At 37.1% G+C, this 25,824-nt stretch overlaps 1 protein-coding gene and 1 long non-coding RNA gene across 2 annotated transcripts in view; one reads left to right on the top strand and one right to left on the bottom strand.

Moving 5' to 3' along the window:
* The window catches only part of LOC124173281 (ras-related protein Rac1), a 138,799-nt gene extending 132,053 nt beyond the window's left edge, over positions 1 to 6,746 (top strand). The window contains exon 6 of the mRNA XM_046552803.1: positions 2,846 to 6,746. Coding sequence (XP_046408759.1) covers positions 2,846 to 3,001 — 156 coding nt within the window. The 3' untranslated portion in view covers positions 3,002 to 6,746. The remainder of the gene's footprint in view (positions 1 to 2,845) is intronic.
* A 17,544-nt stretch (positions 6,747 to 24,290) lies between these two features.
* LOC124154018 lies at positions 24,291 to 25,013 on the bottom strand. Its single transcript, XR_006863811.1, has 3 exons — positions 24,972 to 25,013; positions 24,676 to 24,895; positions 24,291 to 24,586 (listed from the first exon to the last, which is right to left on the bottom strand). It is a non-coding gene; the product is annotated as an uncharacterized LOC124154018 (long non-coding RNA).
* Between the last annotated feature and the right edge of the window lie 811 nt (positions 25,014 to 25,824).

Below are 25,824 nucleotides of genomic sequence, written 5' to 3'. Positions count from 1 at the left end.
CAAGGCAAGTCAATAGTAATGATCAAGTACATAAAAGGTAATAGTCAAGTACATAAAGTCAGTAAAGGATATATGCAAGTCAGTACACTATGGTGTACACCAAGGCACAATATACGTTACAATCAAAATACAATATTACATTATGAAATTGACATCCTACAAATATTTGGATTCGAAATCCTATGGTTTATAATTATACCTATAATGTGAAGGCATTTTGGTCATTTATGAATTCATTTAGTGAATAAAAAGCCTTTTTACAAAGAATTTGTTTAATCACAGAAGAGAATTTCTTATTATCTTTCATTGTTTTCATTGTGTCTGGTACCTTATTGAAATACTGAATTCCTGTGTAAAGTACACTTTTTTCATAAAATGCTTTTTTGTGGAATATACTATTAAAATTATTAGGATGTCTGGTTTGGTATTTGTGACAACTCGAATGTGGTGTGTACAGATAAGGGTTATTTTTAACAAATATAATTATGTTAAGTGTGTTAATACAGGGAAGAGTTAGAATTCTATCTTTGATGAAATAATTTTTGCAAGATTCACATGACCTCAGGTCATTTAGGATCCGTATAGCTCTTTTCTGGATCCTGAATAATCTCTCTATGTACACCATTGAGGCTTGTCCCTAGTATATAATGCCATATTGTAGTAGGCTGTGCATGTTAGCATGATATAATGTTAATGCTGCTGTCTTAGAACAGGTTTCCATGATTATTCTCATAGCAAATACAGTTTTATTCATTTTATTACAAATATTATTAATGTGGCTACTTCAGTTTAGGTTAGTATCTATATTTAAGCCTAAAAACTTGAGACTGTCAACATTGATATATGGTAAACTATTATTGAGCCTCACAATATTTTCTTTTTGTTTCAAGGAATTAGACACGGAATAATATAATAACTGGGTTTTGTTGTCATTAATTATTAAGTCATTTGTTAGAAACCAGTTTTTGGCTTTGCTTATGGTTTCCAAGACTTCATCTGTTGCCTGATTAATGTTTGTAGCATATATTCTCATTGAGGTGTCATCGGCATGCATGGTGGATGGCGTAGTATTCATGTTTATCAAAAAAATCATACTTAATTAACTGGAGATCCAACATTGTTGTAAACGGTGCAATGGCATGCTTGGTAAATCCAATAAATTAATAAACTCGGGTGGATAGTTTGAAGCTTCGCTGGCATCGCAAACAGTATCGATAGAGGAGATGTCAAGCTACATAAACAATGCTGACTGTCGCCAAGGGGACAGTAAGCCAAAAACGCTAAAATTTCAGAATTTTTATGTATTGTTTATCAAATTACACTGTAAATCACGAGGAAAACTAAAATCAATTGCAAGAATAAAAATGTGCATTTCTTTTTCTTTCCAATGGTTTGTGTCTCAACTAAATGACACATTTATCACTAATTTAAATATGCAAAAGAAAAAAGGTCTGCAGTCATTAGAAATGAACTTTACATGTAGGTATTTCCTATGGAAATGACTCAGGGCCCATCCCAGGGCCTCATGGGCCCTGGAGAAGAATTAAAAAGTAGTTTACAACATGTTCTCAGTCCCACTGAACACACTGTACACCAAATTTCATGGGAATTCGTACAGCCGCTACGGAGGAGTTTGGAAACAAAAAAACTGTGGCACAAGAATTTTATATGCATAATAGATTATCAATATTTTTTCCTCATTTTCACTGATGCCCTCACCCCCTGTAGTCTCGTTCTATTTATTTCCTTGCCTTTAATAAACAGTTATCTCATTTGGAGATAGGCGTACAGCAAGATTTGGTGGATTTCAGCTCGATGAATTAAATTGCAATAATACTTTTAGTGCTAGCCTGGCCTTTTGATTCGTGTAAATGGCATGGAAAGAAACTAATGCCATTTAAAGGGGTTTCTTAATATTTTATTTGTATTTGATTTTGGTTCCAATTACACTAGGATTGACTTTGGCAACATTGATCAAGCGTACCAAATGTGTAAATATTTCATTTTATGTAAAAGTGTCATTTAATGTGTGTTATATCATCACCTTTGTTGAAAGAGCTTAAAATTCATTCAACTTACTTCTTTCATTGAAACAGAAGGAGTAACTTTGTTGAAAATGTATTGATTGGTTTACGAATTTGTGGTTAGGTTTTGAAAATGCCAAACAAGTGCTATGCCTACAATTTAGTGTTCACTCTGTATCCAAATGGTAGTGCTTAGTTGCTTCTCTATTGGATGCTGAATTTCACACTAAATTTTGTCTTTCATCCCCATATAATATCTAAAAATACTCACCAGATTTACTTAACTTTCTATTGTGATAGAGGGAGAAATGTAGATACCCATATTTTTCTGTGTTTTGATCTTCAGCCATTTGCAGCAAACAATGTTTGACCCTTTTGCAGGTAAGTAGATGGCCTCCTGCCATGTGGGTCTCTGCTTCTCCCTTTGGCCTTGCGCATGGGCCTCACGTGGTTCACTGTTGTTTACACTCTTGTGGGTCATTCCTTCCCTCAATGAAAAGTTCTTCCCGAATGAGAAAATGAACCAGACATCTAAAGACGTCACCTCCTCTTAAAAAGTTTGCTACAACGTAAACGAGTTCCTTATTTTATCGTACGAGAGACAGGTTGAATGAGGGATATTTTTTGTTGTATTCTTTTTATAAATTGCAAGTCAGGGTCTGCGTTAATGGCCACATTGTGCATTTAATTTTGTCTTCCATTTCCATCATGTATCCGAATGTCATTTGCCTATTCTAATGACTAACATAGCTATTGTTTTGGAATGAATCTTGTTGTGTAATCCTTTCAAGTGAAGTAATTGTGGGTGTTGTTGGTTGCAGGGTTTGTCAATGGCCAAGGAGATCGGAGCCGTGAAGTACCTTGAGTGCAGTGCCCTCACCCAGAAGGGCTTGAAGACGGTGTTTGACGAGGCCATCCGTGCTGTTCTCTGTCCTGTGCTGCAGGTCAAGAAGAAGAGGAAGTGCGTGCTGCTTTAAGAGTGGCGAGGAGGGGAAAGTGGGCGGAGAAAGAAAGAGCGTTATGTGTTACATTGTGCATGCCCCAAGCGTGTGCTGGATGGCCGGGAGGGGGGCCAGCAGATGAGGAGAGCAGACCATCTCCCGTCAATGTCCCCTCCGATCGCCCACACACAGGAGAGGGAATAATGCTGACGACAGCCAGCCGTTTGCGTGTGTGCATTAGTGAACGAGGGAATGAAGGATTTAAGCCGATAGGGAGGAGCCGTTTGTCTCTTGTCTGTTGTGAAACGTGTGGTAGATGTGCGTTTGCGTTCCGAGGAGCATCATGGAGTCTCACTCTGCTTGACCAAAGAGACGTTGGATGGGGGAGCGTTTGCAGAGTGCCCTCTTCATCTGTTGTTGTGTCATCGTCGTCTGTTGGGAGATTGAGGACAGTGTGCATGCGTGCGTGTTTGAGTAGTGTGTGTGTGTGTTTGATTGGTTTGCATGAGGCTGAGAATGTGTTGTTTGGAGGGGCGTGAGATGACGGGATTATCCGCTGGAGGTACCACGCTCAGTTGACTCTCCTCCCTCTCCAACGTTTGCACGCACTGCAACAAGAGTGTTTTGCTTGCCAGTTCACGTCACAGACAGCTGTCCCCCACCCCCTTCCTGTGTGTTACCATCGCCATTGTCACAGTCGACACCATCGTCATCATCATCATCATTGCCTGGAATAGCTAAAGAGCCACTCTGTTATCTTGAAGGACTGACCAGAAGGAAAGATGATGCTGAGAGGGAAGATTGCCTTCTTTCTTTTTTTGGTGTGTACCTATCTACCTTGAGTATGTTTTGAAATTTTTCCTTCCTAAGCAGTGTGTCTTGACTACGTCCTGCGTATTCTTTGGAAGGGGCCCAAGTGATTGTGGCGCCTCTCTCTGTCTCATCTCCGTCTCTCTCTTTATCTCTCCTCATATCTGTTTTACAAATCGCTCCACTCCATCGTGTGAAATCTTACCTTTCCGAATGCATATGCGTCACTCACGGGCATTTATTTCAAGAGAGCCAGTTAGTTTCCATGGGGACACATTTCTCTAGTGGGTTGTTTCTATGGACTCTGCATTCTCTTCACCATGATAGGAACTCGGATTGATGGTAATATTTGCCTCCTTTTACAGTGTAGTACATACGTCTTTTATATATTTTTATTATTTCACGTGGGACTTGATTTTTTTGTGTACTCAAAAGCTTTCATGGTTGGAAAAAAAGTTACTTCGCTGCAACCCTCCTTATCACAAGCAGTTATGGTTTGTTGTGATATTATCATTATATATCTGTTAATGTTATTGTAAATATTTTTGGACCGTTATTAACTTTTTAACTTCATGATATAACTTTCTTATTTGGAAAAAAAATAAGCTGAAGTACAATTTAGAGGAGATTTTGTGAAGCATTAGTGAATGGGTGCCCTGCTATCGATTGCACTTTTTGTGACGTTTGACATCTTGCACACGTTAGCGCTCATTGCATCAATATCTCGTGACTAACCTTTACTAACTTTGCCACAAATTGAGCTTTTATTAAAAGGAAAAAGTCCACTTTTTACCATCTCATCTTTTGAATGATTGATGATGGGAGAGGGTGTGTGTATAAATAATACATAATGATGCTCTGGCCAGTGGTGGTTCCGCAGTGAGTGCACATTTTCACATGCGTTGCGTTGGCTGGTGCCTGTTTATGTGACCGGGATGTGTTCATCAAATTTTTTGGAAAATGAAGAAGATATGGAGAGGGAAGTGGAAAGCAAACAAATGTTTTTAGTGTCCAATTCTGACGGAAATGTATGTGTAAATCATATATGTATATGTATTTACACACTCATACACACATAAAATAATTACATATATAAAATATATAAATATATAGTGCAAAGTGTATGGTGAGCGTAAATTTGGCAACACTTCTCTGTGATAACATTGTTGAACTGAAGAAAGCTGAGTAAACCTGTTTTAATTAGTCATGGTGGCCGTAGTCGTCGTCACTGCTCTTTCTCTTGTTGTCATACGTGTGTTATCACCGTTGGTTGAAAAGGTATTTCCATAGGCTTGCTCATGAAGTTGTTTTTCTTACACTTGTTTGGCCCTTCTTTGTAAGAAAAAACAATTGAATGGTTTTGTAATCATCCTTAGTTCCAAAATTTCATGAGGGAGTGGAAGTACATATGTATGTACCTATTTGCTATTTTAAGAAATATCTTTGTAACTTGCATTAACAGCTGCATATTTTGATTTTGGCGTACAAGCACTATAGCGTGGCAAGATCTGGATTTCATCCTATGGACACTTATTTTGATGTGCACAACATGGAAGAATTTTATCAAATGGTATCTTACCAAGATGTTAGTTGGATCTTTTATTGTATATTGTCTCCAATGCATTTACTTACAAATATGAGAATGATTTGTTGTTGAAGATATGGTTTGTTGCTAGTTTAAAAAAAAGGATATATTGACTTATGGAAGCTGGTGTAGATGGCCCATGATATCTGTAACATAAGATTAGCATTTGAAAAAGGGGAAAACTCAAATGTTGGTGCTATATTTTCTAGGTGTATTCTAAAAGCCTGCTGTGTGTTCTCTTATCTTCTTGCTTAGGTATCAAAGTTGAATGGAATGAATCTTAAAGAAAAAGTAAAAATTTAATTTATGCTGTATTTTATGTCTTCCACTGTCAATTTGCTTAAGCTTCAATGTGAAAACTTCAAATTTGTGGGCTTGATGAGGTAATAACGATTCAGCTGGAAAAACTTTAATCTCTTGAGAGCATTAACATTTTTAATTATATTCTGGCTTCCTTTCTGAGTCGATGTTTTGTTGTAAAGATGCATACATGTGGGTGTGTGTGTTTGTTGATCACAATTTATTGTGAAATTAAAACGAGAATGGTGAAGTGGGTGCAAGCTTTAAAATTCTGTGTTTAACAATAAGGGATGCAATATTTTTAGGGCTAGGGTGATTATTTTTTCTTTGGCTTAATCAATTTAACTCGTGAAACTCAACTTGTAAAAAAAAAAATATACACGCACATGTGTCATTCAAATCATTTGCCATATTGCGTTGCGGAGAGCACTCGCGTTGAGTAATATCTCTGGCTTAGTCTTTTTAAAAACAAATACCTTCTTCAAGAGTCTCCATTCTTGTGAAGGATGAACCTTCTTATTTCAGTAATTGATTTGTGCTTTCAGTTGATGAAACTTTGACTTTCTGCGTGAAATTGTGGTCAATGCTAGGGGATATTCAAATCTTGAGGCTCCGTGCTTATTGAAGTACTCAGTAGCCCTGGCTCTGTTTGTAAGAAATTGTTGGGCGTCCTGAGATTGCTCAGAGATCATCAATGGTTATTAATCCTGGACCTGTAAGTCTTGAGTGGTATAATTGTGTACATAGATGGAGCATGTTGTTACTGGAATGGTTTAAAATAATAAGGGATGTTCATCATGACTGATTTCATTAAAAAGCACCAACTCATTCATTCTGTGTACATATTATCAGATTTTGATGATTAAAAATAGTGTAATTCATGCTTTATTAAAAATTGGGTAATTTTATTCATTATAAATCATTTCAGTTTTTATCAATAATATTACTTTTAACTATAGAAGTGCTTTCTCGTCCTTAAATACAATTTCAGAAAACAAAAGGCCTACTAAAAAGAGGTAAAAATTCTTTCTTTTCTACTGGAAATTATGAGGATATTCGCATTAAAATTATTTTTTAAACTAAAAACTGGAAGTATCCTTTATTTTCTTCTGAGGGAATCGTTGATTGGCATTTTTTCCACTGAATGTAAAAATTTCTCCTGACCAAACTACAAAAATTTTGTGCATGAAGGTATGTTAATGCACCAAATTGTTCGTTAGGTATTTATGTTTTTCTGTAATAAATTTGACCCTCTGGTTATGCCAGTGACAGAATTCCAAATTGCGTATAAAAATTACCTTACCATATGTTCACCTCGCAACCAGAAAAATTAGGTTTTTGAATTCAGTTTGATAGTGAAAGATACAATTACCGTACTTTTCCGAATATAGTCCCCCTCTGAATACAGTTCCCCCCCCCCTAATTTCGAGGCTTCAGTTTCGGGAAAAATTTAAAAAATGCATTTGAATATAGTCCCCCCCTTTACTTTTGCCGCAGGCATTTTTGGAAAAAAGGGGGGACTATATTCAGACATATACAATTAGTTCCCGAGTAATTGATTGGTCCCGAGAGATTGATCAGTCAAATTATGTGAGGTACGTGGAGAAAATTCATTAAAAATCAAAAAAAGAATGTATTTAGATGAAATGTATGTGGCCTGATACCAAATATGTTATTTTTCCATGTACTCACAGCACAATCTTGAAGCCCTAGCACCAACTGTTGTGCATCTTTTGCTCTTTCTCTCTTAACCTATGTTTTTTTGGCTTCAATCCCTATAATCCTAAAAGCATTGCTCTCCTTATAAATTTGAATTTAGTGTAAAGAGGGCATATCAAACTACGAGATGAGGATGGGTGACTCAGACAGGGTTGCTGGAGATTAAAGTAGTCAAGGGATTTGAAATTAGTGAGGGAGAAGATAAGGAATCATGTCCATACCATCAGAGAAACATTATGTCATAATGTGCAAATCTCGAGAACTGCTGGCTGAGGGCTGGCATTTTTTACACGGAAAGATATTGTAAATTTACCTTTGGAAATACAGTTGAGGACCTCAAATCCAGAATCCAGAACATTTGAAAATTCCTCTGCGTAGTGCCACCTCATGGGACCACTCTCCGAGCCTTGTTCTGGAGTGATTAGGAAGTTAGCACACACTATGAACATATGCTAACAACTACACGTAGGGATCTCGAATTACGAGTACCAGAGCCTGAATGCATTTATAAATTAATTAATTAACAAAATATAGAAGCATTTGCTGAGATTTACTGTCCAACTAAGGAAGGTATCGATAGAAATCGCAACGTCTGCTAGGGAATCCTATCAACTAAAGCATTGAGCATGAAGAATAAGATATATTTATTGCTCATTCTCATCCAGTATTAAGCACTGAAGCCAGTTTATGCTGCAGAAGCCACGGTCGTGATTTGACAACTTATTCAACAAGTTTTTTGCCTCCTACAATGTAGTGTATGTACTTGAATTCATCTGAGGCGACTCATATTCCCAAAAAAAAGGGTACCATTTTTTCTGCGTGCTGAAATCCAGAAACCCTTAGGTCCCAAGTTTTCCAGATTTGACGTTCTCAACTTCATGTGGATTAATGCCATACATTATAATCATTCTTTTTATTAAGGTTCTGACAACATCATTTTTCACAATATTTTTTGTACCAAATAAAATAATTTATGTACCCTTACCTCTAACAATTTCAAGAAACAATTACCTCTGCTTCACCATGTTTCTCATGTAGTATGCAAGTGAGTCACACTGAATAGCCCTAAAGAATAATTGTCAGTTGATTCGATGCCATATTTCGATTTTTATTTGACTGAAATTAAGTCTACTCGTTATTGTTTTTCCATTCCGATAAAATAAAATTTAAAGAGTATTTCAATACTTTTTTAAGAAGTATGTATTTAATTTATTCTAACACTTAAAAAATGTTATGCAAGGACAGAAAGGAAATTTGAGGGAAGTGAAGATTTCATGTCTGGGACTTTGAATTTGGGAATCTTTTATGAAGCCTTTCGAGCTCGCATTCAAATGACTCAAGCTTGAAAAGCTTATCTTAAAATATTGAAATGCTTTGGATCCAATCATTTGAGAAAATACTTGTGTTGTTTTTTGTAGTTCTCATAATAATAAAACAACAATCATTAATAGCTTCTTAAAATTAAGCTATGAAAGTGAAACCTCAATTAAGAACTGGAACTGAAAACCCATGCCAGGGAGCAAACTAGGATCATAACGGGCATTTAAGTGGAACCCAACCATCCTAAAAAGAAATAACATTCTCAATTGCTTCAATGAGGAAGTTTGTTTGGATGGGAAAGGCTTGAGCTCTCCCAAGATTAAGCTACCGGTGTGTGCATGTCACACGTTCAGTGTATGAGTGCCAGTTGCTTTCCCTGAACCAACTAGAGGACTACATATTTTTCTTTTGCAGGTGCCTTTAAGTATTCACCAATGATTTGAATTCAGAATCTTTCTCATGGAAGCAAACGTTCAACCAACTAGGACACCATGTTTTTTTAGAAATTGTTGTGGAACGTTACAATAGTTCATGTAAACCTTTGGGCTGCGGGTGTTCACGATTTCAGCTGCCAGCCAGTGCAGAAGAGACCCCCCTGTGTAGGAGGCACCCCCTGCCAAGAGGGCAGCTCTGGTTTAGAGTTTAGCCTCTTAGCGATTCGTATGGCGAGGGAAAATGCCCAAGTGCAAGATATCCAGGCAGAAATAAAAATTTAGGGTAAATGCTGCAGTCAGCGTGGATTGTGGGGCACTTGCATATGAGATGTGTAGCTGTTCCTTCTCCCTTTTACACATGTCCAAGTTTGCAACTCCCAGTAGGTTCAAATGTCTCTTAGTGACCAGTAAGCAGGCCTACTGCCGTGCAAAGTTGTCTTCTGTTCATAAGAAGAAGTCTTCTCCTGAGTCTAGGGAAAGGTTTCTCAATGAGGAGTTAAAGCCTGGTGTAGTGCTGGTGCTTCTCGCCAGATCTTTAAGTGTTGGGTAGATCCTCATAATTTGATCACGGCCATCCCTGTTGAGGGTGCAACAGGCACGAATAGTTTTGGGCCAGTTGGGTACTGTTCAGCGCAGGCCTTGGCCAGTTCATCTGCCTTTCCAATTCCGGTAATACCTGAATGTCCCCATACCCAGAAAAGTTCTCATTTACTTCGGCTACCCAAATTATCCCAGAGCTACACCAAGATGAGTTCAGGGTTTCTAGTGCAGCCTGACTATCGGTTTAAAAATGGATTGGTCTGTTATACAAGCCCATCTCTTCAATGACATGCACACAGGTCAGGATAGCAAAGATTTCTGCATGGAACATTGCTGCATATCTTCCAAGGGGGTAGATATCTTCCTAAGGGGTGATTGTCTATAAACACCAGGCCCTGTTTTCCCCTCTTTCAAAGAGACATCAGTTCACCATATTTGGGCTCCCCTGTGGAGGTCTTTACCCTCTTCTCTTGCCCAATTCTCCCTATGCAGAAAGTGAGTTTTGAAAAGAGGTGGAGAGGAGTTGAACGTAGTTATTGTGGATTCCGACCCCATTCCAAAGATAGTGCCAGACTCCCTCAGGTTTGTCCACAGTTACCTGTGTCCAGCAGAGGCGCAGCTAGGAATTAAGGCAATGGGGGGTTTCAGACACAACTAATTCTGGGGGGTATTGAATACCCGCCACAGTAAGCGGAAGGTGCAGGGGCCCTCCTCCAAAAACATTCAACATAAATAGTTCAAAATGGTGAGTTTTGCGGCTTTCTGAGGGATATTTTATTAATCCTTTCACTATTCTACTAGTAATATTAATGCAATTAAGTAAAATATATTTAAATTAAAAATTTCTCTGAGCTCTGGGGGGGGAGGAAAAAGGAGTAAACTATAGGTATCACCACTGCATTGTGTAGCCAGCTAATGGCTCTGGATTGAAGGCCCCAGGTTTTACCAGGGCCCTTCAGCATGTCCACATAGAGGCACATACTTTCTTGATTTTAATGTCCATGTGCTCTCCCCAGTTGAGCTTGGAGTCTAAAATGACTCCCAAGATATTTGACCGTTGATATTGGCAGTAGTCTCTTTCACATTAAGGAGGGATGATAAAAGCCTCTTTTCCTTTACCTAAGGACCCCTAATAGGGTAGTTTCCTTCATCAAAGAAAACGAAAGGCATTGATTGCGATTCGTTACCCACCATTAGTGTATTCATAATACAATAATTATTTGGTTTTTGAAATACCGATTTAGACGAATGGCAAGGGTCAAATTTTATCCTCATTTGAAAAAGGCCAGATTGGCGCCCATGCGATTCCACTCCGCATGACGTCACAGGGACCTAGTTTCTACACGAGAGGATAGGAGTTATACATCGTCTGAGGTTACCAATGCATGCATGAGGCACAGAGCTCAGGGAAACATGTCATAATAATCACCTATTAAAACTGGCTAAGTTCGGAAAGTTTTCTTCGTTTGATAAGGTATTAATAAACCTTTTTTAAGCCAAGCGCTACCATCCAGCAAGGTACTCAGCTATCCGCTAGCATCCTGCGACGTATCAGCGCTAAGCCTCGCCTCAAGGTCATCTCACCGGGCGGGAGGGGGAACCAGAAATACGACGTACGGAGATATTTCCCGGCATTCATACTTAAGCGTCGCGTTTTCGCGCGCTTGAAAATTTTCACTTTTCATTTAATCGCCAAAAATAGATGTTGTCATTTAAAAATCTAAAAGCGTTAAATACGTACTCCAGGAGTAATAATCTTTCGATTAAAGCAATAAAAAAATAATAGGAAACCACCCTATTCTACAAATCTAAGATTTTTACTCACAACTTAATTGGAATTTGTACTTCTTGTCTATGGACATCGTCATTCCCATATCAGCAATTGCACCGCAACTCCGGCTTTAAATCATGTGATCTATAAATGAATGCAAAACTGTGGATGACCCCACGTGACAAGCATATGTTGTGAGAAGTGAAATAAGATCCTTTTTCAGAGTACACATTAAATTGGGATCCTTAAAGAAATTATTGGTAATTCTAAAATGTACATGTTTAAATGCTTCATTATAAGGATTATGTAATCAGAAATTTGCTTTGAGGGTGTTCATGGTTGGCAAGTGGGTTACCTATATTGGTTAATTTTTATGTCTTCGGAAAATCATGAATTTAATTAAATAAGCCATAAATTTCGTTTGCGTCTTGACAAAATTTGGAGTCATTGCTTTTTGTTATTGAAATGGCCATAGTTATCATGGCTTGATCTCTGCAGGCATTTGTTCCCAATTTCCACCAGGGTTTTTAAATGAATTTTAATCTTTAGGGCACTGGCAGTAGTGGTTAAAATTATCTGCTTTTGAGAACATTTAGGATCTGAGATACTGATCTCAATTCACAGCTCTTAGCATTTAAAAAGAAAGTTATAAGAAATAAGTTCCCCCAGATTATTTGTCTCCTCAGGAGAGGTATTGAGGGGAGTCACTGCAAGAGAAAACATTTTGGGTAAAGGGGCAGTAGAGAGTCTCCTAGGCAACATTTGAACTGAAAATAAATTATTCTCCACAAGTGCTTCTGAAATCCAACTGAATTTTTGCAAATTTTTAAACTTCAAGCCTCTGGTGACAAATTACCTAGTTCCTCAGGAAATAAGTTGTTTCTTGACTAACCTCTCAATCCCAACCCCAAGAAAAGGCTTAAACCTGGCAATTAACCTCACGCCACTGCCTGAATCAAATACAGGAAACTCCCGATTGTGATGGTAGGGAGAGTTAGCACGAAAAATTGGAAAACATTAATAATCCAAACTTTCACTTAAATTTCTCGTAATTTTCATCAGCTACATGAATCAAAGAATCTATCGATATAGCTGTTATTTTAGATTGCTTTCCGGAATACTTAAGAGCTTTCTTTTCCAGATCAAGATCTTTTTAGCAGCAATGACATGATTGTACTCACATTCCTGCTGCTCTGTGTAACACCTGGGTTCTCAAAACCACGCAACCATGACTGTGAGATCACGGATTCAGAAAGGTGGTTTGTAGAAATGCTTTGAAACCACTGCGCAACGTTGGAAACTACACAGTCAGGCACCACGCATCTTGCACAAGTTGCACGGGATGCAACAGCTGCGGGACGCAGATCCGTTTTCCACTCTTCTACAATAGAGATCTAATGAATATGGATAGTCACCCCAATCATTTTGAATTTCTTATCCATATTCTCCTATTTCCTTTCCATCCTTCCCTTCCACAACTGAGGTGTTCCAGTCTCCCATTACCATGAGGTACTTACCTGCGATCTTCCTAATTACTTCTTCAAGCTCAATCTATGGCTGCTAGTGTGCATGTGCACTTGAACCGCTATAAGGTTGGCCTCAACTTCTACCATCAGGATCATATCGCTTTCCCTCTCTACGCTATCGTGCTATCTTAAAAGCCCCTTGTTTCATACCAAAGCTAACCCTCGTTGACTATCTTCCCCACGTGGTACCACGATATTTGGCCCTATATCCATCACCCCCTTCCAAGAAGGAAAGAAGGGCAAAGGACGGCCCCCAATGAGTCACATAGGACAGATTATAAAGGTTGTGAAAGAGAAGAAATATGTTGCAATGAAAAGGTTAGCGTATAGGAGAGAGGAATGGAGAGCTATCCCAATCCAGTATTTGTATTGTTGACTAATCATGATGATCCATCACTCCAATAATCCCTGCTTTCCTTATCCATTTCACCTAATGCAATACTAAAATCTCTTCTTCCTTTTCATATTTTCTTACCCAACGTCATCATTGCCGTAATGTCCCATGTTCTGCATTAATTGCTGCCACTTTCTCGGTCTTCTAACTTTTAGGCTCTTATAACTCTCTGATAGAATTTCTAATGATGAGGAACTTGAGGACCTTGGCCAACTAGCTAACACCTATGACACTAACCATGAAGGGCTGCATCATGTTGACTTTCTTTTTTTAATAGGAAAGGATTGATTATTATTATAAGTATTCTACTGATTAAGGGAGGTTTCCCTGGAGTACTAAAGAAGAATTCTGGGAGCATCCCTATCCAAGCACTCGAGCACTTCCATTCACAATAAGGCCTACTCCCTTTCATTCTATCTAAAAATCCTGTTCTCTTCCTTCCTTTCTGTCTCCTCCATATCTCATCTAAAAGCTGCCTCTCCTCACCCACCATATTTCACCTCACTTCGTTGTTCCTCCTCCTTGACGTCCACTTCACCTTCTCCATTCTTTGCCACACCCATATCTCGAATGCCTCCAGTCTTCTCTCTTCCTCCTTCCTTATTGCCTACGTTTCCACACCGTAAAGTGGTACTCCAGATGAGACTCTTCACTAACCTTTTCTTTAAGCTTAAATAATGATCCTATCATAAGCTCCTTCCTTTTCATGGATGCCTCCTTTGCTAATGAAATTCTCTTATGTCCGTAATACTGGATCCATTTTCCTCAAATGTGCTGCCTAAATAGTTGAATTGCTCTACATGCGCAAGTTTTTCCACACTCTCTATCTTGAGCCTCACATTCCTCGCTTGCAATGCTTTGAAGCTGACTGACTGATCAACACCTGATCATCCGCAAACCTTATTGATTTTAACATCATTCCTCCCACTTTTACACCAGCTTCCAACTCATCCCATACTTCCCTTACCTTCCCTCAGCATACACATTAAAAAGCAGCGGCAATAAAGGACAGAAAGGAGTGATAAGAGGATCATATAGAGAGATCATGAAGACAAGGCCTATGTGACTCTGGTTTGGAGGACAGAATAATCAATACTGATGAAGATGGATTAGAATTATCCTCCCAATGATCAAAGGTTCAGCAATCCATGCACCGAGATGGTGCGGGGTTGACATAATTTTTAGCACTTCATCAACAACCATTCGATTTTCTGCCATAAAATTAATTTTAAAAACAACGTAATAGCTTAAATCTAAATCCAAGGTTATAGACAAAGACGGAAGCTTCGGGTATGAATTTAAGATTGAGCAATTTCTCTCACATGTAAATAAATTACTCGACGACGGCCAATGTGTTCGGTGCACAAATAAGGCTTTAAATCGCGATTATAACATCTCATTGGGAAAGATGCTGGGAAAAACAATATTCATGCCAGTAGTGGATATCCCTTCCTCAGTTATGTTTTTGCCATTCACTATCACCATCAAAAATTCAAGAACCTAAGCTTACATGTGTTTCTAGAGTTCTTGGATGCATTTATAATTTTTCAAAGTTATTCTTGAACATCAAAATCCGTGAAAATTTTAAATTGGTCTGTCCAACGTAAACTGTCAGCAATTTTCATCAAAATCACTGCGTTTGTCTCCAGAAGGTAGCCAGACTGACTTTAATGTTCTCCGCTGATTTATTTCAACATTTTCAGTAATGGATGTGTTATGTCCAAGATTTACACATTTGATAATTTTACTCCATGGCTATGTCTATTATTTCAATGGTTGTTTTTTTTACGTATCATAACATCATAATGCACTAGCCACGGATATTAGAAGGCGCTAGCATTTGAGCATGATTAATACATTACATAATGTATTCTCCATGCATTTGAGCATCCTTTTTCTTTTATCCACGGTTTGTTTTCGCAGAAAGTTAAAAGAGGATTTTATCTTGAAAGACTATGATCTTCAAGCAATTTCAGACATTGCTTTAAGTATATTTCTTAAACTTACTGTAAATTAGGTAAATGCATGGTCATTAGGGTAAATGGGTAACTCAGACTCACCCATCAATATTGTTCAGAATTTTAGAGAACGGAGGCATGATATACATGTTTCAGGATTCTATTCGAGATTCCAGACAAGAGAGACGCTATCTAGCGGCCGAATTCGCAAGTACAGGTTGAGGGATACCCCTACTAGCATTCAGAAGGAGCACGTTGAGATTCAGTGGCCTTGAGCAGTTTTTTGAGATTTAAAATCTTTTTCATTGAATTTAATCTCTATAATTTAATTTTTAGTCGTATTAGAGATAATTAATTACATCGTAACATAATTTTAGCTGAGTTAGTATACCATTTTAAGTTATTAATTAAGTTATTAGTTACGAGGCTTGATGTGATGGTTGACAAGGGTTTCATCATCAAAAATTTATGTGAGGAAAATGGAATTAGGGTTGTTCATCCACCATTTCTCAAGAAGCAAAAGCAATTTTCAAAGGGGGACGCAATGGCCACATGTGAAATTGCTAGGGCTCGAGTCCATGTGGAGAGGGCCATTGAAAGAATTAAAAAATTTAAAATGCTTTCAGATGTTATACCTGTGACTTTGTGCCATCTAGCTGGTGAAATTATGACATGTGTGTGTGGCATCACTAATTTGTCCACTCCAATTTTATCAAGAGACAAATTTATTCAAGATTGAACAAGACTGCATTTACATTACGATTGTAATGTGATGTATTTATGGAATATTCGTAACATGAGTCATTAGATAATAAAACTCATTTCAAACCATCTTGCGTGATTATTTGATTTAATATATCTATTTATGATACCTTTGATCAATAAAGCATTTATTTCCTGATTATGTAAGCATCCCCTTTCAACATGTTCCTTTTATATGGTGCTGCTTTAAGTCCTACTGCTCTTTCCTGACCACCCAGCTGTAATACATAACTTTTCCTGTCATGCATTTGTGTGAATGCTTTTCATTAGCATAAATTATTTTGAAATTCCAGGTCTCGGATGGTATGGAAATGATTATCCTATTGTGATGTGGTAAAAATACTCTGCTAATACTTCCTAAGCTTCATTTTTATGATCCCTGTTCCAAGTGTCATTAAGTATTCTTTCTAAGCATCAGGTGCCATGAAGCTTGTGAATGGTTAGGGAATTTACTGTGGGCCACGGTGAAAGGATTTATGTTTTCACCAACTTGTATGCATTTGCTTTTGTGGGTCAAGTTTCAAACAATTGCACGATCATGTATGCAGTAAACATATAGGAAGAAGTAATTTTCCATAGAAAAGAGATACTTTGACTTACATTGGAAACAGATGTATTGACTTTATTCTTTATGTATTGAATTTAACTATTTCATAGGGCCTTAAAGTTACATCCCTAACAACCCCATGAATCCTGTGAAATATTGCATGCTTGCTTACCCTATAATGGTAATTGTAATGTCAACCATGGCCCATTATTACAATAGTTCATGATTAGGAGTTTTTCATAAATGCTTTGCAGTTACACAGTAACCCTTCTGCAATGCCAACCACATCTTCTTTGACTCATTGAGAAGACCTATGATTAAAATACCTGCTGATATTCTTCTCTTACAGTTACATCTACCCTTAAATTTTATGCTTCATATGCCTTGCAAGCTGCATAATTATGGCTAACCCAAACATGGTTGCTTAACTTCCTTTCAATTTCTACGACTACCTTGAACTAGACCTAGAACCATTACTTTTTTTACATTTATTAATAAAGATGTTCTTACATTCCCCCCACAAAATGTATCCAATATGCTGATAATCTAAAAATTTACCACCCTATTGATTGCACTGAGAATGTCAAGAAACTTCAAAATTTCTTTAACAATTCACCTACTTGGTGATGTTCTAACCAAATGCAATTAAATTTTGATAAGTGCAAGGTCTTTTTCAAAATTAAGCTGCCCTGTCTATGTCATTATAATTTAGCTAGTACCCCCTTGAAGAGAGTAAGTTGCTTCTCTGACTTAGGAATCTTATTTGAAAATAATTTAGGCTTTGAAATGCATATTGAATAAATTACTTACAAAATGTTGCAATTCATTTACTGAATTTGTAGAGATTATAAAAACTGATTATCACTGCTCTATGCTCCTCTAGAGATATGTTCTGGAATACTGTACTATGATATGGCATCCATAGTATGAGGCACACCAATGCTTCAGAAATGATTCAAGAGAAATTTCTTAAAATGATGACTATAATATTAAGAGAAAGTCACATAATGACCCAGGATGCAATATTTATGAACAAAATTTGAATTTGCGAGTACTTTCAAGTCGTAGAAGACAAATTGGAATTTTATTCCTGAATGATATGCTAAAAAATAAGATCAAATCCCCTGATATAATGTCCTTACTATCATGCCAACAGTTTCCAAAGAAAAGATATGATGCTAATGATAACAAGAACCAGTTATATCAAAAAATTAATTAAAAGGTATTATTCTAGAGCGTGAAAAGTATGGGAATAATTAAGCATGAAAATTTAGCTATTTCCAATGAAGTTAATAGGTATTTTTTCATTTACAAGAAGATCACCATACATTGCAAGTTTAAATATCACTTTTGAAAGCATTGCTGTCTAGCCTATCATTGACTTAGGGGGTTCTTTGAAACATAAGACAACTAAAATTTAAATAAGATACCTTACTTACCTGTTGGGAACTGAGTCAATCAATAAGAAGGCACGTTCATTGGTAGAAAAATATTTATACTCATAGAGCTATTTCGATTACACCTAAGGGTGAGCAATAATGCAAAGGATAAAACAATAGGTTACTTATCCTCAAATTTTATGCCAGTTCAAAGCTATATACAGATTTATTACAAATTAGAGAGAGCCAAATTATAATAAGCAATACACTACTAAAGCTAAAAACATTTCACGTTGGTCCAATCCTTACCAAAACATTAAAAATCTCCAAAATTATATTTTTTACATATAGTATATTACATTAAAAATATTACAAACACTAGGGCAATAATGTAAAAGCAAAAGAAAATGAGCAGTTGCTCATTCTGGAAGTTTAGTCCTCCACTTCTTGGTCACTCCATCATATCAACATCATTCACTTCAGGGTCAAGGCAGTTGTCATGTATTCTCCCTACCCTACAATGAAATAATTTTCAATAAATTATTACAGATAGAACTTCAAGAAACTACAGATGTTCAAAACTATTGGCACTGATTATCCTTAAATGCTTCATGATCTCATGCAATCCAATTGTAAACTACAAGTAAAGATAGAAAGTCACTCAAAAACTCATTATTCCCAATTAAAATATTCTTTGAACTCTTGTAAGCAGTTTTATCAGCAACAAACAATGTAAGGATTATTTTCAGGTAAATTTTCTGTTGTATTTTTAGACCTGGAAAGCTCAGACTTCATTTTGATAAGTGCAAGGTCTTTTTCAAAAGTAAAGCCGCCCTGTCTATGTCATTAAGACAAAGTTAAGACAAAGAATTGGATTCACTTGAATCCTTCTATGTCCTTCAGCAGTGAGAAGAAGTTATTGGCTGAAAATTTTCTTATTTTCTTGATTCAAAACGATTTTTTAATAAGTTCCTTTGCCGGAAATATTTCTACATAGGCCACTTTTTATGATTTCAGTAACACGACTTATTTCCTTACCACTTGAAAATATGAAAATTTCTGGGGATGAAATGACAAGGTAACCATAATTATATTAACTGCCGTCCGTTGAAATATGGCAATACTCCACGATATTGAAAGTAAATTGATAAAAATAACGTAAAATCTTAATGAAAAGGTGGCAAAACTTACCGGTGAAGTGCTAGTGCGGAATCCGGGCATGCTGCTAATAAGGTCTTCATGCATAAATCTCCGAAGCCTTGGGGCGTACACTTCTTCTCTCCACTTCGCATTGCATGGCAAAATTCCTTTATTTTGGTGGCACCATAATTGGTACTAGCGTCCTTCTTCTGCCGCTGCGTCCAGAGGCATTTCACGTCTGTGGACGACAGTTCTTCTAGACTTTCAATATCATTCCTAGTGCAATAAATAACCAGTTATAATAATAAAAGTGGTATTTATAACATCACAATCAACAACAGTAATTGGTTTTAGGTACAATTATTGCTAAATAAATTAGATATCCAAAACTTACCGATACAAATACCATAATGTGGCACTAACGTGCTTGCACTTCTCAGAGTTCCCCGCTTTGCAGGAACAACTCATTCCTCGCACAGACAAATCTCCCTCCTAGGTGACCTCTAATGAGCCAGAAACTTGCACAGGATCTTTAGAAAGTGCACTCGTTTGCAGTACAAACGATAAAATATTTATTTTACCCTCTTCTCTACTTCCGCGAGTGCCCACCACCATCACGAGCCCCGCATTAAAAACACATTCGCCTTCAATCACACATCGCGATCCTACATTCCCTCCCAAATACCTAACCATCTCCTCAAACTTTAAAATCACTCTGGCAGACATTTTTCCCTTTCTCTTCCCTACAACAACACTACAAAGCACTTCCAACGCACGACTAGCCACTTACCACAACTTACAGCTTCACAGTTTATCCCGCTTTCGTCGGCCATATTGGAAAATTACGTCACCGACACTAGCGCCGCTAGTGGTGACTTGAGTCTCGAAATTCGAGTTCATGTTATTCCGCCATGCGGTGTGATGCGGCGGCCATTTTGGTGGTTTTGGAGAGAGGCAAGGAGGCAACGAGGCAACCACGGCGAGTAGACTTGTAGGTGAGGGGGGGAGAAATTCGCGGCGAAGCGGGGTTGCGCCGCTACCCCGGCCACCGTGGCGTGGCAATCGCGTGACGTCAGGATAACAGCCAATCGGAATTGACTGCCAATGTCGTCTGCATATATTGCTGTATTTACGTATTACTTATTATTTTTTCTTATTTCCTTCAACCAGCGCGAATTTAGGGACAGGATTTTGTAGGGATCTTATAAGGATAGGGGTATTACTGCTTCAAATAAGTAAAAAATCCGATTACGCTACAAAAGCCTTTATTTTGAGCTGGTGTCTGTACATGAAAAATCGTTATTACAACAGAAATTATTCTTTAACAAGCAGGACAGGAGTCCACAAAATTCACACGTAAAGCGGATAAGGATTAGTTTGTAAGAATTAATTGGAACGAAACTCCCACGTACCACTCGTACGTTCTACCAGTCTAAACTAACATTGTAAAAAGTTAGGAAAGCTCAAATCAATAAACATGGGTTACAACCAACACACATTAAAATAATATTTATACATTGAAAATGTAGTCATTATATTAACAAATAAGCTTCCATCATAACAATTAATGTACAAAATTGTATTGTAAATATCAGGCTATATACCGTAATGTGTACTACAGTATAATGTCCTACGTTTGATGCAATATAATTAAATTAGAAGTTGAAACGAAAACCAAATACTGTTTCACAAACTTTTTATTTGCTATCAAGACAAATTGTCTTGGTAATGATGTTGAAACTAGTTGATAGCATTAGTAAAATAAGACTGCAATATTTCCACTGAGTTTTATTATGACACTACGTGTTCCAACAATGTAGTGTTTATGATCTTGGAGTGTAGGTCATGTTCATGACCTACACTCCAAGATCATAAACACTACATTGTTGTAATTATAAGGAAGGTCAGGAGAAGAAACTGTATACTACGTGTTCCGTCGTTACAAACAACGTTATCAAGTATGGCCAAGCAACACCTGATAATGTTGTTTGTAATGACGAAATGTTAGTGTCATAATAAAAGTCAGTGGAAATATTGCAATGTCTTATTTTACTAATATTAAAACTTCCACCATATCGTGCCCAACATCATACAAGATAGTTGATACCAAATAAAAAGTTTTTGGAACAGTACTTGGCTTTTGTTTCACCATGAATATTTCATCATTCTACTAAGTAACGCCCAAATCAGTTGAGTTTAAATGAGAAGGCTTCAGACATATTGGTAAGGGTGGAAATCAAATTGGAAATGGGAAGAATTCACTCAGGCAGATGATTCTCGGTAGCCTACTGAACCCGGTCGGCTACAGATGATGTTCGGTTGTCAACCAAATCGGGATTGTTACTGACGATTTTTAGTTGCCTACCTACCAAACATAGTAGGATGTTTCAAAAAGCATATAGCCTACTGTAACCGGTTGGAAAAAAATTCAGCTGCAGTTATCCATTCATATCTCAAAGTGCATTCGTATCAATGAAAAGTAACAAAGTGAATCTTTCCTATTTCCAATTTGGTTTCCACACACACTATTATGGCTGAATCTCTCAAATGTACTTATCATACATCAAACTTAGGAGATTATACTGCACTGTACAGTGTAGAGTACGGTGAACAGAAAACCACTACTAATCCATGGTATCTCATTCCAGTTTTTAATCCATATTGCACAAAATTAGTAATCAAATCAAAATTTCTAAACACAGGAGAAATTACTGTAGTGAAAGGGATGTTATTACATATCACTTGAATTGAGGTGACTTTTGGAGTTGAAGTAAAGCCAAGGTACAAAACATATTATTATGAAAATATCTAACCATTGTCAATAATGTCATATGATTTAAGACTCCCTTACAAATTCAAATGTGTTTTGCTGTTAGGATTATGTACATATGCAGTAAAACCTCTATGCAGTGAACCTCTTTACATCATAAACCTCCACACTTCATACCACCCCTGCGGTCAGTTTTACATGTAAATTTATAGGCAAACCTCTTTGTAGTGAACCTCTTTATCTCATAAAATACTTATCATACCAAGGAGATACTCCCGAGACAGCCTAACTACCTCCAAACATCAAATTGCCCAAATTTTGGTCCCCTCCATTGCGATGTAAAGAGGTTTTACTGAATAATTGAGGATCTTAGAAACCAAGAAAGATAAATGCAATTAATTACCAAGAATTATCAGCTATTATGTAAAAAAATTGCACTAGTCCCCCTAAGCTTCTATGGTCCTCATTTGTTATGTAAAATGAATGACTAAATGAATTAATCTAAAAAATATTTACACGTGAGAATACAACTCAAAGCAAATTAGCAGTAGGAACACTCGTGTATTTAAAAATTTTGACTGCAGTAACTTTTCAACAGTCTGACTGAACTATTAAATAAAAGCAAACAAAACAATGAGGTGGGAATGGGAAAGATTTTTCTGATTACAGAAAAACCCGACTCTCTGTCTTACTTTGAAATTTGATTAATTTACCCAGCCTTAAATATTTATTTATTTCAAAGGATGGAAAAAATACACTTTTGCATTCAAAAGAATCCTAAGTCTGGAATAATGAACAGTAGTCTCCATGTAAACTTACTAGGAATTTCCAAATTAATCAATTTTAGGGGCGTACAATCCACATTGAAATCATGTAAAACTCAAGGTCGGAAAATGTCAGAAAATTGCAAATGCCCTACAACATGCTTCAAAATTTCCATTAAAAGCTGTCCAGATTTGCCAAAGCAGTATCCACTCCTTTGTTTGAAAAATGTTTTTGAGTGACCTTAAGTGTTTAGGGTGGTAAAACATTTATCCTTGTGCATTTCTTATGGAACAACCGTTTTGGTTACCAAAAATCGAAGGCAGCATTTCTTTACTACCTCCTTTAGGCAAGTTTCATTTGAGATATGAAGTTATAATTTTCACATTTATGCTAACAAATAGATGAGATTCACTTGTCTAGCAATCCATTTCTTCCCACGATAATATCTCCCTTGATAAATGCAGTTATACTGATTAAATAATTCATATTCCCCCAACATCAATAAGGACATAGGTATTTACTTCCTAACCATAAATACCAAGGGCAGGAAACAGTAATCTCATCTTCTGAAATCCATCACTTAGAAAACCAGATTATCAATGCACTAGATAATAAAATGGAAGTTGCTACAATATTTTTTGATTTCTCAAAAGTTTTTAACACTGTGGACCACCAATTGATCCTCAATAAACTTGACTTGATGGTTTTTGTGTCATAGCTAATTTTGATTGAAACCTACTTGTCGGACCATATTCAATTTGTCATTACCTCAGGAAATGGTCTAACTTTCATTTGCCTGGGTACAGGCCTGAAGCATGGAGTTCCATTAAGCTCCTTCCCTGTGCCTATCCTATCACTTTCAGACATAAATGATCATATAAATAGTTTTCTACAAATAAATGGTTCCAATCCATTCCCTATGCTGTTGACACCAATATTGTTCTCACAGCAACAATAATTTTGGAGAATTGAAAGAAAAATGCAAAAAGTGAGTCATACTTTCTCTACCTATCTCATTGAATACATTGGAGTTCCTCGTCTCAGACAATGGCCATTTTTATAGATCAAAAAAAGAGGCATTTAGGCTATGAATTTTTAAAAAACATGATGCCCTTTACTGTCCTCTGTTCAAAAAGTTGGCTGTATTACCACTGCCATGCAAAAATTAGAGGTTTTGGTACTCGTTGTCTTTAAGTAATGGTTATTTTATTAAAGTCGGTAGCAAAAACTGTAACTACTGTTTTCACTAATATTTCTCATATCTTGCTCACTAAGGGTGAGGCCTTAAGACAAAGTTTCATTACACTTCCCTAAAAGACAGAGAAAAGAATGTCTCATAAGATACAAAGAAATAATATCTCCTTCATCTTACACAGAAAACAGTATGTTTATACATATCTTGAATTGTATTCCCATCGTTGATTGTTGAAATAAATCAGGCCATTATATGTACCGAATAATTTTGTAAGGTGTGCTAAGAATGTTGGCTATGTTGTGTAATCTGACTGATGTGTTCTATTGAATCTTGGTGCATGAGTAATTAAACAGACTAAATGAGTAACAGGGAAAGATACTTTCCAAAAAACCATACCATACAACTTTGTGAAAACATCAGGAGAGGTACAGGCTAATGCTTGGTCAGAGAAATGCAATTTGATAAATAAAATATATAACATAATATAGAAATACCCACTATAGAGACTGCACAGAATTGGCGAATCACAAATATATACACTTTTTCAATACCTTCTTCCTAAAATTCCAGATGCTGACATTTATCATGCAAGAGGCCACAAGATTTCCATTCGAGTTCTTCTGTTGGGCACTTCCATTAAAGCTGCAAAACTGCTTTATGAATTGAACGATTTCTGCTGTCACACTCACACCTTAATCAATCCACCCTGCAATAGACAGTAAAAATAACATGGATGTCTCCCTTACTAAATTTATCTATTTACAGTTTCTCAAATCTGTATGAAATCATACTCACCTAACCGAACAAAAATGTCCAAATGGAGAAGACAGTAATCGACAGAATGCATGGGCGGCAAGGCTCCCTTTCATTTTCTCTCTTCACCTAGGATTAAGAGTAGAGGTGGATATCTTGGGGAAGTGAACGATATTCCCAGTGTCTTCTACTCAGATTCTTTAGTCTCCTCATTGTGGGTCTATTTTCCAACCCTTGTAATAGCTACACCACCAACTGTCATCTACAACAAAATTTATAATTAATTATGGTTATTTACATAATACTGACAATTTTGAAGTATTTGCTAATGTTTATACCTCTTCTTTATTGTCATATTCCATGAACATGTTTCGTGGGCACTTCAGGAGATGTGGAGGGTCATCGATGGTGAACATTTTTTCACCCGCAAATCTGAAATAAAGATAGGATATCTTTGCCAAAGTGTTGGAGGAGTAGAAAGGACTATCTTCAAAGGGATTACTCATCACGCCAGCTTCCCTAATATAAGGGTACTCCCGTGGAAAATTATCTTATAGTGAATGACTGTCTCTCGCATGGAAGAAAATAATGCCCTAATAGTACTTAAGTCCCCACCCTTTGCACTTGCATTTACCCCGTCATAACACCATTTACAGCACATATATAGCATGACACTAATGAAAAAAATCCACAGATACTCCAAGAACATAAGAATATTATACGCTAAGTACGATATGTCACATAAAAACAGATTGTTTCATTAATTTTGAAAGTGAATTGGAAGAACAGGGATATACAGCGGAACCGCCGGTCTCACCTACTGGCTTTCAGTGCATTAATGGCCAACTTATACTACAAGATTCTTTCACTTTGTACTTACAGACGTTCATTCCGAGGAAATTAATGCAATTTGATAGGGCTATCAGGAGTTTTCCGCGCGCCGTATCCAAAAGCATGACAACGTTGAGACGAAGACATGTTTAGATTCAAACGATTACAAACGGTTTGCTGTTGTCTGCTAGTCGTTGCCGATTGGCTGTTATCCTGACGTCACGCGATTGCCACGCCACGGTGGCCGGGGTAGCGGCGCAACCCCGCTTCGCCGCGAATTTCTCCCCCCCTCACCTACAAGTCTACTCGCCGTGAGGCAACGTTGAACAAGTTGAACAACGCTGGGAACCAAATGCTGGG

Source organism: Ischnura elegans, chromosome 1 (assembly GCF_921293095.1).
Source record: "Ischnura elegans chromosome 1, ioIscEleg1.1, whole genome shotgun sequence".
Classification (NCBI taxonomy): Eukaryota; Metazoa; Arthropoda; class Insecta; order Odonata; family Coenagrionidae; genus Ischnura; species Ischnura elegans.
Note: the sequence above shows the minus strand (reverse complement) of the source record. Positions and strands in the feature narration are given on the sequence as shown.